Source organism: Prinia subflava, chromosome 1 (genome assembly GCF_021018805.1).
Source record: "Prinia subflava isolate CZ2003 ecotype Zambia chromosome 1, Cam_Psub_1.2, whole genome shotgun sequence".
In the NCBI taxonomy this organism is placed as follows: domain Eukaryota; kingdom Metazoa; phylum Chordata; class Aves; order Passeriformes; family Cisticolidae; genus Prinia; species Prinia subflava.
Window position 1 is genome coordinate 29,414,828 of NC_086247.1, and position 19,435 is coordinate 29,434,262.

General features: G+C 43.0%; 2 protein-coding genes across 2 annotated transcripts in view; one reads left to right on the forward strand and one right to left on the reverse strand.

The window, feature by feature from the left end:
* Window positions 1–16,086, reverse strand: part of STMN2 (stathmin 2) — a 42,094-nt gene extending 26,008 nt beyond the window's left edge. The window contains exon 1 of the mRNA XM_063419558.1: window positions 15,872–16,086. Coding sequence (XP_063275628.1) covers window positions 15,872–15,890 — 19 coding nt within the window. The 5' untranslated portion in view covers window positions 15,891–16,086. The remainder of the gene's footprint in view (window positions 1–15,871) is intronic.
* Window positions 16,087–17,551: 1,465 nt separating this feature from the next.
* Window positions 17,552–18,004, forward strand: LOC134552627 (alanine and glycine-rich protein-like). The gene has a single exon (XM_063405562.1). It carries the CDS (start codon window positions 17,552–17,554, stop codon window positions 18,002–18,004), a length of 453 nt encoding a protein of 150 aa, XP_063261632.1.
* The last annotated feature ends 1,431 nt before the right edge of the window (window positions 18,005–19,435 follow it).

Consider the following 19,435-nt stretch of genomic DNA (forward strand, 5'->3'; position numbering starts at 1 on the left):
GTGCAGGTTATTTTGTCTCAGCATTCCTGAGACGGGGGCTACCACCTGTATTTGCCTTTCATGACATCAGCATAGTGGAGCTGGGTTCAGGACTTCCCTGCAATAGGACAACCCCAGATTGCTGGTCCTTCCCTCAGAAGTGTACGTGCAGTGCCCAGGAACTCCCTGAGCTGAGTTGTTTACTGTGGATCTTGGCTTGGTTCTGGGGCCACTCTGGTGGCTGAAGCACCAGGGAAGGAAATGCAAAGGAGCTGGAACTTCTTCAGTGTCTTTCTAAGTGTGGGATGGGGAGAATTGAGTTACAGATTGGAAGCTGCCAAACCTGCAAGCAGCCTACTTTCCCTCAGCAGCATGCAGGCTTCAGCCACCACGGCAGCAGCGTGTCTGCAGCTTGGTGCTGAACCAAGCAGTGGTGGGAAGTGAAATTTTGAGTCCTTGTGTTGAGCACTGCAATCTCCTCTGGTGCCTCAAGCAGAGAACCCATCAGAACACCAGGGCTGTCAGGGATGGCTGCTACCTCCCAGTATGCTCTTAAGGTCCGCTCGTCATCACTTTGTGGGAGTGTGCGGGGGCCCAGCTGAGATCTGCACTACTTTCTGTAAAAATGTGTCAGATGCAAACACCCTATGCCAAAGACCTTCTGGTGTGAGAAAGAGAGGCAAGGGATGCCGGGAGAAAAAGTGACCCAGACATGAAAAAGAAATGCCTTGGGTCACAGACCTATTCTGTAGGAAAGCTTCTTGGGGAACAGAGCTCTCCTGAATTCTGTATAAGTGGCATCTCTTCACAAGTGCTGCAGGCAATACAGGTGCTGGCTGGTGAAAAGCTCCTTGAGGGAGGATGCAAATCAAATATGATGAAATAGAATGGTAACGGCTTAGTCATGCAGCCTACTATGATCAAACAGCATCTTCCCAAGGTATGAATCACTCTGGGTTCTGTTCCAGAACAGTAAGACTGGGTTACTAGAGCAGGGTGTGAGAGAGCTGGCTGCCAGTATTACTTTTATTATCTGAATCTCACTGTCATCCATGTGCATTTGGACCAGTGGCATTTATTTAGTTTTTCCTGGTGATGTCTTCAGAGGCTTCAACTGATTTAATTTTGCCTCACCCTTATCCCTTTATGTTGGCTGGACAAACAGTTCCTGGTCGTGCATCACCCAGCAGTGTATCACCCACTGACACTTGACACTGAGTACCTTTTTATTCCAAGCCATCTGTTTTTATCATGCTCAGAGACTAATGACACAACCTTGCCTATTGCCAGTCTTGGCGATGGAAATAGGAGCGGATCCTTTCTGGACTTGTACCTCATATTACGTGATGAAATCTCTCCCCTCACCTCTGCGCTGAGATTACAGTCAAATTGTTCATACTGAGCTTCGCCAGAAAGAAAATTTTAGCAGAACTACCCACATGTTTTGAAAGCAAATCATTGATACAGTATCCAGGAAAGGAATGGCCCAAAATGGTTCAGGAAAAGCAAGCAATTAAGAAAGAATGAGTAAAGAATGCAAGTTTTTCTGATTTCATCATTCAGCTGTTGTGGAGTACTTCAATCAAGGAAACAGAGATAGATTGCTAAGTGATAGCTGCCATTAACAGACAAGCTGATTCTTCCATTCTTCTGGCTCAGATGTGCGCATGGTTTTAACAGAACTGTACCTCTGATATAAAATATGACATTTTTATATTTTGTATAACTTTCTTAAACACAACCTGCATTAACCTGTGCCATTCCAAAGAGCAGAGATCTTTAATGTCTTCCAATATTTTCAAAATTTTGCTTTGAACTGATGAAGGCCAGAATATTTAGTTGTGTCTTGAGGCTCAGGACAATAAGCCAAATAAATTGCAAGGTGCCTTTTTTCTCTTTTTCTCTAGACAAAAAGAAAAAAAAAAGAAGCAGGGCAATCAACTAAATAGAAATTTGTGTTTGTATGATGATATAAATGCAATGACGATTTCTTGTAGTGTCAGACTCTCAGTCTTTGCATTCCAGTAATGAAATGCTTTCCTTGCTTGTTGAGTCATGGCACTGAATGCAAAACCTATTGCAGTTATTTTCACACCATAGATATCAGAAGAACCCATTTAAGAGAAAATATGCAGATATAAGGGGCTGTAGATAGTATGTTTCAAAACTAATCAATCTATACAGACTAGAAAACACGTTTTATAGGGTCTGAAAACCAAACACATAGAATCATTAATTAGTTAGTTTATATATATATCTATATATAAAAAAGTATGTGTGTGTATATATATATATATAAAGCTTTATTTCTGCAAGTTTATTGGTTGATTTTGAGCAATTCCCATATATTTAATGTACTTATCCCAAAGCCAAATATGTGTAACTGCATTTTTATGCTACACAATCATTCTTACTGGCTGCCATGACTACCGACTAAATGTCAAAATGCAAAAGACAATGAAAGGAGGCAGTCTGGAAAATCCAATTTACTTCTGGGTTTTTAATGGAATTTTAATTTTGTGGAACATTTTAAAATAAGAGTGTCTCATCAGTTTGAATAAAGGCATTTATTTTATAAAGTTTGCTTTCTGCACACAACTGTAAACGACATATGTAAGTAGATTACTTACAAAGGAAGAATTCCAATCCTTGCAATAATACAGTGGGACACACATTATAATTGTGTTCATTAACAGTAGTATTTTAAATCTGAACACCAAAGCAAAACAGGCTCCTAGCAAATAACTTCTGAGTTTCCATATAAAACTGTTTGAAATTAGATTTTGCCTGTTGGCATAACTCACAATTGTGGAAGATTTTGCTTTAAACCCAAGGAGATGTGATAATGGAAACTGTGTTACTTCAATACTTTACATTGTATGGCTTAGTTCCCCTTTTTAATAACAGAGACTATCAAAATGTAAATGTTTTTATACAATTTTAAGTCTACTCAGTGGGGTATATGTGGGAATAAGGGGCTTTAGTTAATTATGAGATATTATGAAGGACTAAATTTTCGGGTTTAGAGAAATGTAATCCCTAATTTAAAATAGTTTCCCTGTGTAGGAAGCCTATCAAAGACATGTTCATCTCTGGAGAAATCCTTTGATTCAAAAATAATGTCTTCAGGTTTTGAAGGACTTTGAAATCACTGCACAGAGTAAGCAAAAATGACAGCTACTCTCTCATGAACCATGTTGATACAAAGCAGAGTCTGTAAAACTCTTCTTTTCACTTGGTGTTTTCTGCTAACAAGTGGGCAGCAGAATGACTAGGAGAAGTATCTTTTGGCAGGTCACCAAATCTAGAAACTGGGGCTAGTGTGGAAATCTATTTTTACAACTGAAAGGATAGGATACTTTCCTGTTAGTCTTCTCCACAGCCCAAAAAAAGTACAAATGCCCAAGTGAGGTTTCAGATGATGGACTCCTAAACCCATAACTGTCAACACTAAAGGATGAAGAGTAAGAACCAAAATAGGAATGGATACTGGGCAAGGGACTTTTCAAAAAAATATGTTTGCAGAAATAAATTCAGCATGTGTAGGTTGGCTCCAAAAGTCTCACAAGGGAGAGTTTGGTAGTTTTTTTTCTTTTTCTGTTTCTCCAATCTTTCTTTCAAATGTCCAGGTTTGGAAGACACAGAAAAGAAGCAGAGATGTGCCTGAATCAGCAGGAGGGGTTGGGTTCACCATTGAGTGAAGGTGTTTGGTGCTGTGGAGCTGCACCTGAGGTTCTACATCCAGCCTTGGATCCCCAGTTTAAGAGTGGCATGGAGGAACAGGTCAGGTGAAAGTCCAGTGGAGGGCTATTAGGAGGGTGAGGGATAATTGGGCAAATAGGTGGCTTAAAGGACACTATATTAGGTGCTCAAATTCATGAAATGACAGAACCAAACCCTTCCATATGACACATCTGTCCCTCTGTGGCTTTCAGAGTTTTCTATGTGGTCTTTACCTAAACAATCTATGTAGTTATTACTACTAATTACCAGATTTATACTTCTACTATTGTATCCTGCCGTGACTTTATGCATATATGCAAACATTTGATTGCTTCCATAACGAAAATAATGATACCTCTCAACAGCATATAAAATCTATCATGGTCGGGCATAGATTATAAATATTATTGAGTATGCTAACCAGAAGCCACACAAAATTAACAATAAAAAAGAAAATAAAGATAAAGAATGACATCTTCTTGGAAATCATACTAATGGTGCAAAGAAATGAGTATATTATTCAGAATTGATTAAATTGGCTGACAGGGAACATTTGCTGGCAGGATACTTTTATTACAATTGATGCTACAGTGAAACTAGAACAGGAGCCACTGTTTGCAGTGAAGTGACCTGTGTTTTAAGTAGCTTTGCTCAGATCTGCATAATAGAAGCACTTTGATTTCTGAAGACGTAAAATTAATGCATAAATGTCTATGCTATAGCAATGTAAATGGACTTTTGGAAATGTGACTGCTCCCAGTTAAGTCCTTCCTGACCCACCTCTCTTTTGCATCTTTCTCTTCTTCTTCCCTCTTTTTTACTGTTTTTAAATTTAGTGGTATTTTTCCCATCCCAAAATATTACTGAGAATTTCTAGAGTACAATTGCTCTGTCAGTCTATCTTTCTCTCTGCTGTCTCTGCCTGTGTCTCTCTATTTTTGTGCAGTTCCAGCCTCCGCTTAGAAGAAAATCTTGATGAATTCAGAGACACAGCTCTGCTACTAAATTAACTACATGTGGAGCTGATCCCTGCAGAGATGCTCCACTGATTGTTGGTATAAGGGTGTTTGTCTCATTTAGAATAAAAAAATGATCCTGCTATAGCGAGATTTTCAGGGCACTGTGCACCAGCATCAGCAATCTGTCATTAATGGAAAATCAGAACTACTTTGTTGTTCAGCCTGTCCTTTATAACAGACTTCTCAAACTTCCAGAACTGGATTGTCCATTGAATTTTTAATATGCTGTAAAAGTAACAGGAGTTTGATAGCCCCAAATGTCAATGTGTAACAGCCCATTCTGTCTCTTTCATTATATAATCAAGTTCTTTTTCCACTATTTAAAAAAGTTTCTTTTTCTGAATAATAAAGTTCTCCTGTTTTTTTTAGTGTAGCTAGTTCTTAGCTACACTAAATGACTTTTTAAAATAATAAAGGAGATATTTTCTCCTAACTTGATGCTTTGGTAGATTTAAAGAGGGAAACATAGGTTCTTCAGATGTAAATCTACATATGTGACTCTGCTTCACCCACAGATTTCCACTGGTTTAGTATCTAATTCTGTCAAGACTTGTGCTCCTGACCTTTGCACATCTTAGCCACTTAAAAGTGCAACACTGTCAGCCATTGCTATTCCCCACCTTGTGTGGCTTTGTTTCTTCCACTGCATTAGAAAATATGTCCTTCCACTGAAAATCACACTGTTAAATTACAATTTGGTCTACAGTCTCCTGGCTGGAAGGCTCCTTCTTGCTGAATTTTGGAGAAGCTTTTAGCTAAAAACATTTCACTATTTCTGTGAAGATAACTAGGGAAAAATGAATGCATGTGGGTAAACAAAGGAGGTGGTTACTGCACTTGTTTGAAAGGTTCTAGTGCTTTGTGCCAGGCAATCATTCTTCAGTTGAAAAATCTGTCCTGGCCATTTAATAAGCCAGTGAAATATTGGATTTCAGCCTTCAGCCTTGTCTGAGATGCTAATCCAAGCTTTACAGCCAGTTTCTCTCAAGCCACTTTGTGCTGGATTCTGATTCCACATGGGATGAGAGTGATGTTATGGACCAGAGGAGCACTGGAAACTGGGAAAAAAGAGGAAACAACTATCCTGTGGTCTCAATTCCTCCCCTTCTGGCCTCACAGAAGTGTAAAGAACTACAAGAATGAAGTGGCTGTGTGAAGAGATGAGAGCTGAATCTGCATTGTGGAAGTAATTGCCAAGAGCAGACAAATTAAAAAAAAAAAAAAAAAAAAAAAAAAAAAAAAAAAAAAAAAGAAGGAAAGCCAAGCAAATAAAGTCAGTCAGGGGATGGGATGACTGAAACTGGATCAAGAATGAGGCTTACACTTGACTGACTGGATAATGAAACTAGGTTGAGAAAATCAGGGAAAGGGTTCAAAGGAAATGGGTGAGACTGGAAATCAGTAGGTCATGGGGATGGATAGATGGGAAACTGATTAGGATGGTAGATTGTTCATAAGATCATGGAGAGTCATCTCAAATAGAAATTTTCCTAACTGCTATCTCAGACTTTTTCCTACATGCAAATGACTTTAAAAAACTATAAAAATAGTAGAGTTGCAGTTCAGGGACAGACTGGGGTCCATCTGATATAATATTCTGTTTCCACAATACTTTAGATTTTTTTTAATTTTTTAAAAATTCTATTTATATAACTACGTAGAAGTATGCTAAATATAATTTTGCAACCTTTGTATTGTAGGTTACCTCTTTGCTTATCTTAATGCCTTCATTTCACTGCATGGGCTCAGTATTTGTTCTTGTTGCAATTTTTACCCTTGACATACCCGTTCACATCTTTGTGCAGAAACCAGGATGCCAGAGAGATGAGACCTCTAGAACAGCACTGGCAAACCAGGCAAACTAGTAATTACAATTTTGCAGAGGACTTGAAAGTATCTCTGTCATGTTTATTCCTGTTTTTCAGGCCTCTCACAACAAGAAGATGAAATACTTTGCACCGTTACTCAAATGGAGTATGATTCTCTAAGTAAGATATTTCCCTTCTTAATGTTTCACTGCAAAAAAAAGTGAATGCACTTCAAAATGGAGTAACTTGAATTCTCAATGCAGCTTAAAATAAATATCTTACTATTACTTTTCTTTAGAAGTCATTGTTGATATTTTACTTGGAAAATGATGATTTTTAGACTTAAAACATCATTTCCCAGCAAGAAGTTATTTGCCTCGAGAACAAGTGGTTTGTTGACAAACATTAAACATTTAGGTTTTTAAATCAGGAATCAGGGCTTCATTCCTACCTACAGCATATAATATTGAAAGCCCCCTAACTGCAGTCTCCGAGCAGTTAAATAATAACTGCTAATAATAACATAATATTTAATAAATAAAAATATCTGAGCATATAGAAAAGATATCAGCCTAGAAATAGCTTTTTAAAATTACATCTACATAATAAACACCAGCACCTGGAGACAAAGAAGGTATATTCAAGTGATATAAACATGACTTGGGTGACACCAGCTACCCTTTCTTTTCACATGAATAAAGAAAGCAACAAATATATCAAAATAGTTAACAGACTAATAAAATGGGTTACAGAAGTGAATTTCACTTCCAAAAATATGTTTGAAAAAATATGGATATTGATTTCTGCACTTGTTTAAGATTTCCTAGGTATATGCAGCATTACAGTTCCATTCATGTAAGTGGAGGATTTGCAGTACAAAAAATACTAGTAAAAGTTTTGTGCATCTTTGACAAGGCTGTGGTCTCCACAGTCTTTTGAAAAAGAAAAAATAATAGCTGTAATTATATTAGTCACTTAAAGAAGCTCTGCCAACGAAATGACATCCAAAGTCATCCTACCAGAAACCAGAGGATGAATCTGAACATATATATATGCCACAAATCTTAGTTCAAAAGGACAACTTGTGTGTTTCAGTAATTTTGAAAGCATCGATAATAGCATCAAGATCAAAAGTTATAGCTACTTAGTGACTAGTAAATATATTTAAATATGAAACCTTTAAGCATTAAAAAATACTTCATCTACCTTCAGGTAGAGTGTACCTTAGAGTAAATGCTCAATTTTAGAATTCTATGCCTTTGGTAGCATAAAATACACACATCATCATTTTTTCTTTATCTAAGAAATTCCCTAAGGGTTATAAAAAAGTACCTCAATAGCACAGAATGTAATACAGCTTTAGCAGGTAAGTTGCTCTGTTTCTTAATCTGATCAGTATGGATTTTGGCAGCTTCTGTAACATCAGAGCATGACTACATATTTCCATGCAGTATGGAACATAACCTCACATCCCAGCTCTGATGTAAGTACCCAAGATTATCCCCATCTTAAAGAGGAGAAAGTCAGGTCATAAAATGATTAACCTACAAATCCAATAAAGGAACTAGGTGCCTAAAATGATACTTAAGAAAACTGAGGTTTCTAAATTGAAAATCTGGATCCTAGAAATTCCTACACAGTTGAGGAGAGGTCATGAGAATACCGAAAAACACAATTTGTGCTCTTTAAACTGGTGTGCATTGTAGGGTGCTAAACTTTGGACAAGCAAGGATGGCTCAGACTTGAAATGCTTAAGTCATTTACATAGGAAATTGTGTGTTCTCCCAGCTCACAGCCAGTCCTCTGAAGAAATCTGTGTAGCCTTTTTCCTGGGAGCATGTGGCACACATAGGCAGCATAGGGTTTTTCATAACAGAGAAGCAAGCCACAGTTTTCCTTTAAAACGCAGCTGAGGAGGAATGCTGTTGGCTGTCTTACTCTTGCCCATTGGAGCAACTGCCTACAGTGACACTTTTGACAGGGAAATGCCAGAGCTGGGGTCAAACTCTCAAAATTTCCATTCAAGCCAAAGTGTCCTAACTGTCACCCAAAGGAGCTCAGGTTCTATTTTCTGCTTCCACAACTGTTTCTATTTTGCCATATCATGCAAAATCTAGTGATTCTCCCGGGATCCCCAGCTCCGAGGTGTAGGTCATACTTCCTCCTGTGTGCTCTCTTGTCCTCTCCCTAGCATGACGTTCTTCCCATGTGAGAGTGGAAAGAAGACACAGCTCGGTGCCTCTGGTATTCTGTGGGGAGGGAGGACACACAGGGACAAAGGCCAACACCACACCTGGAGGCCAACCACCAGCTGTTTGGCTCAGGGACAGGAGTGCACCCATTGCCACACCCTTTTCTCCCCCCATCACACTGCGAGAGAGCGAGCCAGGGCTTTTCTAAGGCTGTGTGTGAAGTGTCCATGGGACACAGCTGAAGGCTCCCCATTCCTCCCTGCGTTTTCCTCTGGGTCACCAAACTATGAGTACTTTCACTCTGGGCATATTTGACCATAGCCAGAGGTGCTGACCTCTCCCTGTGTGCTGTGGGGATAAGACATGTCTGTATCTCACCACAGGTGCTTTACTAACCCTACCCCCCAGTCACCTCTCTAAACTAAACTACCTGCTTGGGGCAAAATTGGTGAAAACTCCTAATAATCCCATTTTGTGATAGTGTCTGTGAAGGATCACAACTTCTCCACACAACAACTGCTACAACTGTGATAGGTTTTGTGTATTAGAACGAATGCATAAATCATAATTTATTTATAAACTGCTTGGATTTGAAGCTATTACTTAGAAAAATAAGATTTCTGAAAGATTCAGCAAAGCCTAATGTTTTATGCAGATGCTGTGCAGCAGTTGAACTGCACATCCTGGCAGAAATAGCTTAAATTCACTTCATTGGTTAAATTATATATTAGTTGACAGGAAAAAGAAAAACATGAGTGGAAGAGAAAATGAAATCATTTCAGATCGACTTTGTAGGCTGGTATTTGTCAGACACATGATGTCATAAGTATTTAATTCCCAGGAGCCAGCATTTCTGCATCAGTCCATTATTTTTGACTCAGGATGCAGGTCCATGTGGATTGAGGTCTCCACCGTGATTTTTGTCCATTTTTGAAAAGTGCTGAGCAGCTAGAGGAATAGGCACTGTCTGTACTACAGTCATGGGCACCCAGCACCTTGCAGGATTGACGTACCTGTCCCAGGTAGAATTGCTGGCTGAGAGTCCCCATGGGGACCCACCCTTCCTAGTGGGATCAACAGTACTTTTAAACTGAATGAAAACAAACAACACCTCATACTGTAGCCCTAGAATAGTGTGAGGGTTGTGTGTAGCCTAGAAGGAATTGTGAATAGCAGCCATTCCTCCAATTCAGCAGCCAGTTTCTGTGTCCCCACAGGCTGAAGACCAGCTGATTGTGCTGAGGTGGGTGGCTCTACTCCATTGGCTCCTGCAAGGCAAGACTCATTTGTAAAGTTGGTTCATCTCTCATCCATTTTATGGATAAATGCTGAAGAAAACGTGTTCTCTACAAGCTACCTGAGGATGGCAATAGTTTTTGTTTATAAAGGTGACTTGTATGGAGAACTGACAGCGGATTTTTGGAAGGTAGTAACTGCAGAGGTAAGCTGCTTCATGATGTACCATTTGCTTGTCCTCTTGGGCAGAACTACTGAGAGTGCCAGGACAAAGGGTGTTGAAGCCTGATATCCTAAGCTGAAAGGCAAATTTACACTCCTTCTCTCCAGACTGTGAGAAGGCTTGCTGGAGAATTCACTTTCAGTGGTGGTGTTGCCCACTGATCACAGGGCCAGGTGCCACCCTCAGTCCCTCAAGCTCAGCTTTTTTTTTGCTGTACCAGCTTTAGCAAAGCTTTTAATGAGTCAGTTTTCCAACTATATCAATTATATGGTGTGACATCATTTTTGGCTACCTACTTTAGGATTCCTAAGGCTTGTTTTTTCCAGGAGTGCTGATCACCTCTTTGTTTCTTTGTGAACTAATAAGGTAGTCAAACTAGACCTACATGAAAATGCTGCACAGGTCAAGTAGTGCCCAGACTGATCTGTCACGGGAACTTCTGCTCTCTGTGTTTTAGACTACAAAATCATGCTGACTACTCACTGCAAGCAATTAGGAGAATTAATTAGTTAATATTGTATAGTCTTTGAAGGCTAAAATACTATCTAAATGTATTGCTGGATGTGAATCTCCCATCTCTCTTTTGTAATGAGGTTTTTTTTTTTTCAAATTAATGCCATTAATTTGAAAATGGAGAATTCTTTCCTGAAGAAATTACTATAAATGTCACCTGAGATAAATCTAACCATAAGGTTAGATTACACTGTATATATAATAAAAAAAAATAGGTGTGCAAAATGTGATCTAGAGAAATTACTGTTGTAGGACAAACACCAATAAAAATAGTAATAAAAATTCCAGTCTTAAATAATAAATTAAAGAAAATTCAAATTCACAAAATCTATGTGAATGAATTACAGGAATATGTTATTAAACAGGGAAGTTTTTAGTCTAACTAGAGCTTATATTGGAACAAAGAGGTGATGGCAATGGAGGTGGAGGTGAGAGAACATTTTGGAAGTGTTCAAGCTGCTGAATTTTATTTTTATTTCCTCAGTGTGTTGTGGGATATCTTCCATATGAAAATGGAATAGATGATGTTCTGTCCCTCCTGCCTGTACACCTCACAGGGTAAGTAAAGAACTGCTGTGAGGCAGTATAAATCCTTAGCCATATGGACTGTTTTAAAAATTATTCCTGCCTTAATTCTCAATAGCAGGAAGAGTAATCTACTCTTCAAAAACTAAGAAAAGAATGTTAACCTCAATTGTTTAGTGAATTTTTCTTACCAATATTTTTATATTAGTTCAGAAATAAAAGTTCTCAGAAAAAACCAACTGAAATGTAATCACTTCAGTTTCCTTAGCACATCAGAGATATTAGGAAAAGGGGTTTTTTTTCCCCAGAGGGTGGTTGGGCACTGGAACAGGCTCCCCAGGGAAGTGATCACAGCACCAGCCTGGCAGAGTTCAAGAAATGTTTGGACAATGCTCTGAGGCACATGGTGTGACTCTGAGGGATGGTCCTGTGCAGGGCCAGGAGTTGAACACAGTGACCTGATGGGTCTCTTCCAACTCAGCTTATTCTGTGATTTCTTCTCCTAGTTCTTCAAAAAATTTGGAATAGTGGTATCTCAGTCAAATCCCATTTCTGCCAACATTATGATACAATAAATAACTTTCTGATTCTTGCCTATGTTCACTCTTCTCTTAAAGTAATTTCCTATTTACAGACACGTAATTTTCTGATGGAAATAATTCAGAGCTGATGTTCGTTCATTTAATTATAAAAGAGGAAGGTTAAAACCTTCAGCTAAAAACTGAATAATATGCAAAGAATTGTGTTCAGTCCAAATTCAGCCTGGTGCTTGGCCATATGTTGTTTAACTTGAAGCTTGTCATTGCCACTGATACTCAGATGACTACTCATGTGCAATTGCTGACAATCAAGTAATTGTTTAAGTGTAGTGGCAGATCAAAGGCAAAATTCTTACCCCTTTGCAGTAAAAAAGCAACTTATTAAAATAATGGAATCAGTTAAACTCAACAACCCTACACTTATTTATGACTTCATATGTATGTTACATACCAGATAAAACAAAAATGTAGTACTCATTAATAGAAAAACTTAGCAGAGGCCTTGCATCCATCAAGATAAGTTTTGAGGTCTGATCTTATAACTGAAATGTGAATGACAAAGTACAAGAGCAACTCTGAATCACTCCTACAATGGTTTAATCAGTCTTACTCAGATATGTGAACGAGGGAGCATGGGGCTGTCTGAATTCCTGTATCCTCATAACCCCACCCATTTATCACCTTACAGTGTTCCTGACCATCTCAAAAGGAGCTGACATTAAAACACTTCTGTAACACACTATTAACACATACTCCATGTATTTCTGTTAAACAGCTTCCTAAAATAAACCAGAACCAGAACTGAGAATGAGAGTTTCTGTATGACGGTTGTCTGAAGTCGTTTGAATAATAAATATTCTGTAAATAAAACACCACAATGAAACAATGAAATAATGGTTTCAAATACTTTTTACTTCCAGTGGCATGACAGACTGCTTCACCTTCACACTGCATCTATGTATCTCAAACTAAGTAAGTTTATCAAACCAGATATATGGCCTGATTGGTCTGCAAAGGCCCTGATTTATGTAACACACACTCATGTTTGCTTGGGAGCTTAAGGCATGAAGGAGTCTCTCTATCCAATACATATTTCATGTGGAAGATGATGTCGGGGAAGGATGAAGTTTAAAACCCCCAGATTTTCTGTACAGTCATGTTACATGGAATTTCAGAAAAAGACACACTAAAAAAACCCCCCAAAAAACCCCAAACAAAGATGCTTAGGTGGTGTGCATCATTCATATACTATGTAAACTAAACAGAAAGAAGAACCTTGCAGGCATTCAGAGTGTAATGTTCTTGCAGATGTTGAAATTCCTATATAAGTAATAGAAGCTTTCCCTGAAAACCTTTTCTTTTACACAGCCTAACAGAAAATTAGGCCTAATTTTGCTTTCTATGGGAGAATGTAAACACAGGCTTGTTCAAGGTATTTAGCGTCTGCCTTACCTGAGTTATGTGAAGAGTTCTGTCCAAAGCCAGCAGGACTATTCACATGCTCAGACACCTGATTAAGTGCCTTGCTGGACCAGGGCCAGAAACATAATAGTGGGCTGGGTTAAACTGATTAGAAATGTTTTGCTGGCTCCAGTGGTAGCAGAACCTAGCCTTTATTGCCACTTTGCAAAATCTGGTGCTCAACAGGGGAAAAAATCAGGCACTCTGTAGTTCTTTCAGTGTTCTACTGGGTGAAGTTTGAATACAGAACAAACAGCTCATTTAGCCCTAACTGGAAATGTGCTTTACTGAGGATGCATCTGTTTTTCCACATGAAAATAAAATTTGTTGCTTTGTTGTGCCTCTTGAAATAAAGTAGGCTATTCTAATAGAGTGTCTAGATACAAATTTAGTCTATTTATAATTATTACAAGGAAGAATATAGTTTAAAGAAAGGGTGAGGAGAATCCTTTAAGCTTTGTGAGTTTAAAGATGGAAGAGGCTTTTAATAAAGTAACTTTAATTTTCTAATTGAATGTTGTTGTAATTAGCATTTTTGGAGACTGGAGCGAGGTGCTTGCACGGCTTTTTATTGCTGGTATAGGTGGCTCGTTAACCAGGGATTAACAGATGAACTGGCGCCACATGCTCCCTCTGTCTCTGGTAAACCTAATGATTCCTGGCATCACTCTTGCCGCAGAAATCTTTATATTTGTGTGCTGCGAGATCATTAACACCAGGCTGAGGAGCCCTTCCTTCCCTTGTGACAGAATTCCTAACAGGCCTTCTGCAGCGCTAGGTCCCCGACCGACTACAAATTATCAATACTGATTACTGGATTGCTGCAGTGGGGAGGGGACGGTGTGCTCGGCACTGCAGGGCTGGCCAGGCTCCCACAGCCCTCACAGCCCTCCTCTGTTTGCATCTACAGCTGTCTCATGCCTTGCTCCCAAGGGTGCCACAGCCGGGTTAGAATGCTTTCAACCCACACCAATTGTTCCTTGGGAGCGGAACATCAGCATTCACATAAATGCTTTGGTGTAGCGCAGCGGTTTCAGCCCGTGCCAGGAGGGTTTGGTGTAACTCCGTGCAATGCGATGAAGAGTGAGAACAAGAATCTGCACAAACGAAAATTTGTACAGCATTTGCTTCTTGGGGAGGACACAAATTGTGCTGGGAGTACTTCATCCTTATTTTGTAGCATTTACGTGTGCACGATATTAACGGTGAATGATTGTGAAAACTTGGATTTGAATGCGTCAAATGCAGGTCCAACCTCATTCCTCTTAAAAAAAAAATCCAAAAAACCAAAACCCAAACCCAACCAACCCACAGCCCAAAAAAAAAAAAAAAAAAAAAAAAAAAAAAAAAAAAGCAACCCCAAAACACCACCCCAAACCATCAAAAACCAACCCTAAGGAGCGTTAGGGTCTGGACGCTTTCAGCAGCCCGACCCCACGACTGTTCTTCCTCTCCTCCTTCCACACCCTCACAGGGATTTTTTCGCCCACCCTACCCAGCAGCCTCCCTCGAACAAAGGGACCAGTGCCGGGCTACCGCCCTTCGCTCCTGCCAGGACCTTCAGGACCAGCAGGGAACCCTCGGGAACGGGCTCCCCAGGACCCGGGAGCCCCCCGGGGCCGGGGCCGGGGGGAGGGCGGAGGAGCCGCGCCCCTCCCGGCCGCTCCCGGGCCCGGCGGGCTGGGGCGGGGGGCGGCGCGCCACGGCGGCAGGGCGCGGCTCCCGCGGGGAGGGGGATGCTCTCCCTGCCGCTGGAAAACGCGAGGTAACAACAGCCCCGGCAGCTGTCCCCCGGGAGAGAGAGCAGGGCGGGCACCGCTAGCGCGCACCAGCTCTCCGTGATGCAGTGACCTACTTCAGCCGGCCCCCCCGGCACACTGCAGGTGCGGGCAGCGCCGGGGCAACGCCGAGCGGCGGCTCCTTCTCGCCGCTCCCGCAGCCCCGCGCCGTGCCGTGCGGTGCCGTGCCGTGCCGGGCTGGGCGCGGCCGGCCGCAGTGCGCGCTGGCGGGGTCCGCCCCGCCGCAGCCCCCCCCGCCCGGCACCGCGGGCCCCCGTCGGCCCGGCCCGGCCCCGCCCGCAGCCCCCGACCCGCGCCGAGCCCCTCTCGGGCGGCGGTGCCTCTCCCCCGTTCCCATTTTCTTCTCTCCACGCCGTTTCAGAGGCAGAGGGGAGCGCTGACTCCGGCCGGCGGGGACGGGGACGGGGGGAGGCACACTGACAACAGGGATAACTTTACCGTTCGTTTTTGTTTTTATTTTCTTTCTTTTATATATATATACACACACACACATATATATACACACATATATAAAAATATATCTAATATCGATATGTATATATATATATAAAAAATATATATATTCATCTTTAAAATAATGAAAACCGTTTCAAAATTATGCCGTGCTCATGTGCCGACCTCACCCATCGGTATATAATTAATCCGATCTCTGGCTAGGGTACTAAAACAGCCCCAGGTCCCACCCACCCTCCCTTTTTTTTCTCTGATCAATGAAATTAAAAATATGTTCAGTGTTCTCTAGATTTTTTTTTTCCTAAACTTTTGGGACAGCGAGAAATACACCCAGTGTAGGTAGCAGACCTAGGAGGCAGCGGCCGTAGTACTGCTGAAGGAAAAGAGAGGCATTTTCTTACCCATTGCTGTTTTAGCCATGCTGGGATGTGCAGCTCTCAGAGGCGGTGAAGGCAAAGGGGTCCAGCTACAGCAGTGGAGAGAGGGAGAGAAGACTGAATAAGGCACTGAGTCAGCAGAGTGGGGCTGTGCAAGAGAAGGAGCAAGAGGCAGGAGCCCATGAATAATTATCACTCCTCCACCCAAGCAGATTGGCTCGAGAGGTCCCCTGACATGACTCCTGCAGAGCCAGAATCTCCGGGCATTAAATATTGATCCACCAATGGTGCTGGAGTACAAAGTGCCAAAATGCAGTTTGAAATGGAAATCAGTCCTTGGATGCTTCTCCCCCCTCGGTCTGGCGTTAATAGTACATTCCATGTCAAATGTTTTATGTCTTACATGAAAAAAGCCTATTGGTGTTGAAGGCTCTGCTGTTGCTACCTGTAAAACATGCACAAATTCATTTTAACATATTTAATTCCAAAGATTCAAGAAGAGGGACAATTGCAAGGGAGTTCCTAGACCATTTCAGTAAAGGAGCTGCTCAGATTATTTTTGCATCCTGCAAGGATACACAGATATCCTATAAAAGTGTTTTGTACTGAATGTTTCAACATTTTAGTACCTGTTTTACTGTCCTCAGACCTAACCTTGGTCATGTCAAACTTTTCTTAACCTTGGGTAATAGCAGCTGGACCTGCTTACACTCTCAAAGGGCTCTGGAAATCCCAGAACAGGATAAATGTGTGCAGAAGTCAGTAACTACTTCCCTCATGCACTATGGTAAGAGTCACTTGGGAAGATGTGAGCTTGATTCTCTTGCTAAAGTGGGCATGATGGGATCTGACATGGTCATTACATGAAAGGGGATGGACACGTTCTGAGAATTCCCTACACTCATTTTAAGAATTCTCTATCCCTGGCAAGAGGAAAGCCAGTAACATAACAGGCAGCCACTAAACAAATGTGGAGGTTAATTGAAACATCACTAGAAACATGGCAGTGATGGCACCTGTTTGTACACCTCGTAGGCCTGGAAGCTGTTGCTGGCCCAGAGGAGCCAGTATCCAAGACCTCGGCACAAAGAGAAGGATGTTCCACCTTTCCCTTCTCATCTCACTGTCCAGCTGGAGCTCATTTGCCCCTCCCAGAGGTTAACCAGCCTTACTGTTAAGAGCTTTCAGGGATACCAGACTCGACACTGCCTCCAGACAGACAGGGCAAATTCTCAGCTTGCAATTTGGAGGACACCGCTTGTAGATGTGTTTCATGGTGTGTGTATGGGTGGGTGGGAAAAGCAGGCACTGGCACCGTTGTTCTTCCGTGTGTGTGGCTGTTTGCAGCTGCACAGCCCACACTGCGTGCCTCTGCTAGCTGTGATGCTCTCACTGTGTGTGTGCTTCCCTAGAACAGCTAACCCACCGTTCTGTGCTTCTCAAGCTTCCCTGAAGTCAGGGAAGAGCATCTTTGAGTGAAGCATCACCTGGAGCATAAGGCTAGCTCTCTCTTTTGAGACACCAATGGCGACACTAAAAACGAAACTAGGTTTTTTCTTTAGAGGAGAATAAAGTCTAGAAGTGAGTCTGGGGACAGAAACATCCCTGTGCACAGACAGCAGCATGAGAGCTGAGGCGGGGCAGGCGCCGTGGTGGCAGAGGGGATGAGAACAGGTGTACCGGGATGAGAACAGGTGTACCGGGATGCGGGCCCCATCCACCCTCAGGAGAGGCGCTGCCCGCGGGGAAAGCAGGAAGGCGGCCCCGGGACCCGGTGGCTTGCTAGGGTGTTTCACTTCTGGGCACGGGGTTCTGTGGCTGCGTAGGGGCGTTGCTGAGCACGGGACAGGATTGCGACTGGATGTGTGTAGCGAGAGCAGCTCATTCCCGAAAGGAAATGGTGAGCAGCGACGCAGTGCTGCGCACACGAGCGCGGCCTCGCCCCTGCGAGGGGCCCGCCGGGCCTCCCGTGCCGGCAGGGCGGTTCCTCAGGCGGGGCGGGCCCAGGCCTCGGGCGCTCTCCGCGGTGCTGGAGGCGGCGGCGGGGCGGGTTGGGGGACGGGCAGGCCGGGTGAGGCCGGACGGGGGGTGACAGGGACGGGCGAGGAGGAGCAGGCAGGGATAGGCGCGGCTGACCCCGGCCCCGGGGAGCCGTGAGGGTCTCTTAGCCGGCCCCGCCCGCCCCGCCCGGCCCCGCCGCTCCCCGTGGCCCTGGTGCTTTCCCGGCACGGGGCGGCACCGGCGCTCGGCTTGGCTCGGCTCGGCGGGGCTCAGCCCGGGGAGGGTCGTGGCACCGGGGCTGCGCTGACACAGAGCATCTCTGCTCGGCTCCCCATCCCCCGCCCGGCACGCCCAGTAGGCAGCGAACCCGCCCCGGCGTCTGTCTCCTCTATTTAGCCGATTTTCTTGTTCTCCGAGCTAAAGCAGCGGCACTGGCGGCCGGCAGAGTGGGAAGGTTCCCCCGCCCTTGCGGGTGGGACCTCGCTTCCCGGTTCCCTGCTGCCGCCGCAGTGGCAGCAGCGCTGCCCAGCTCCCTTTGCCGCCGGGAGCGGCGCCTCTGCCCCATCCTCGGGTGCCCCAGGCCGGGGCCGGGACTCCCCCCGCGCTTTTCGAGGGAGCCGGCGCGGATTGTCAGGCCTGGGGACGTGGGACGCAGATGATGACAGCTCGGGTCTCCCCCAGGATGCAGTTCCCGGGCTCCTGGGGCGGGGAGTGCCGAGAAAGCGGTGCAAGAAATTGCTTGGCAATCACTGTCATGTCACATCTTGGCATGTACAGGAGCAGCTACCAGACACCTCATACATCATTTCTGTTCCACTGACTGCCACCTTTTCACGTTGTGTTTCACATAAATTTTATGGGAGCATAAATTAAACTTCAGCATGTCCTAGCAAGGCTAGGACTTCTTTTCTTTCGCAGCTGGGGCCTTTTCTTGATTGACATTAAAATGTGTTTGTAGGCCAGGCTACCTCCAGGTCTGTGGCTGTACAGCCTATAAGGATGTGCTGCTGAACAAAAGACTCCTGACTTGCAGCTAGCAGTGGGGCATAACCACGGCTTTCATCCCATTTTTCTTGGACGTTTATCTGGCCACGGCCAGATCATTGAAAAATCTTTTATTTATTTTTCCCATTTGTTCTTTTCTCCATTTGTTAGGAAAGATTTTACTTTTTACCCCATTGCAGACAAGGGAGAAGGGGAGGTGGTACTGGAAAGAAAAATGTTGGTGCAGCACTTTGTAGACAATTGCTGCTAAGTAAATGAACTGCATTGGCACTGAAATGTGAATCACAGAGATGGGAATAGGTCATGAATCTTTTTTTCTCTGCCTGTGCTATGTGTTTCTGCTGTATAGGCTGGGAGGCTTTGCCACCTTGTTTAGTTTTCTTAAATAACCTGAAAAGTCAGCTTTTTTCCTACTGAATTTTGGGAGAATTGTTTACAGTTAGCCTTTGTCATTAGGAAATGTAATGGACCTTATTTAGAGGAGCTGATTTTTTTTTTCCTATTTGTTCACTTCTACTCCTTCTTTAGGCCTTCAAGAGTGATTTCTCTTAGTGTCTACGAAATTTTAGAAAATTAGTTAGT

Excerpts from the sequence above, each read along its gene's own strand:
- LOC134552627 (XM_063405562.1), top strand. The coding sequence starts at position 17,552 with ATGCGGGCCCCATCCACCCTCAGGAGAGGCGCTGCCCGCGGGGAAAGC.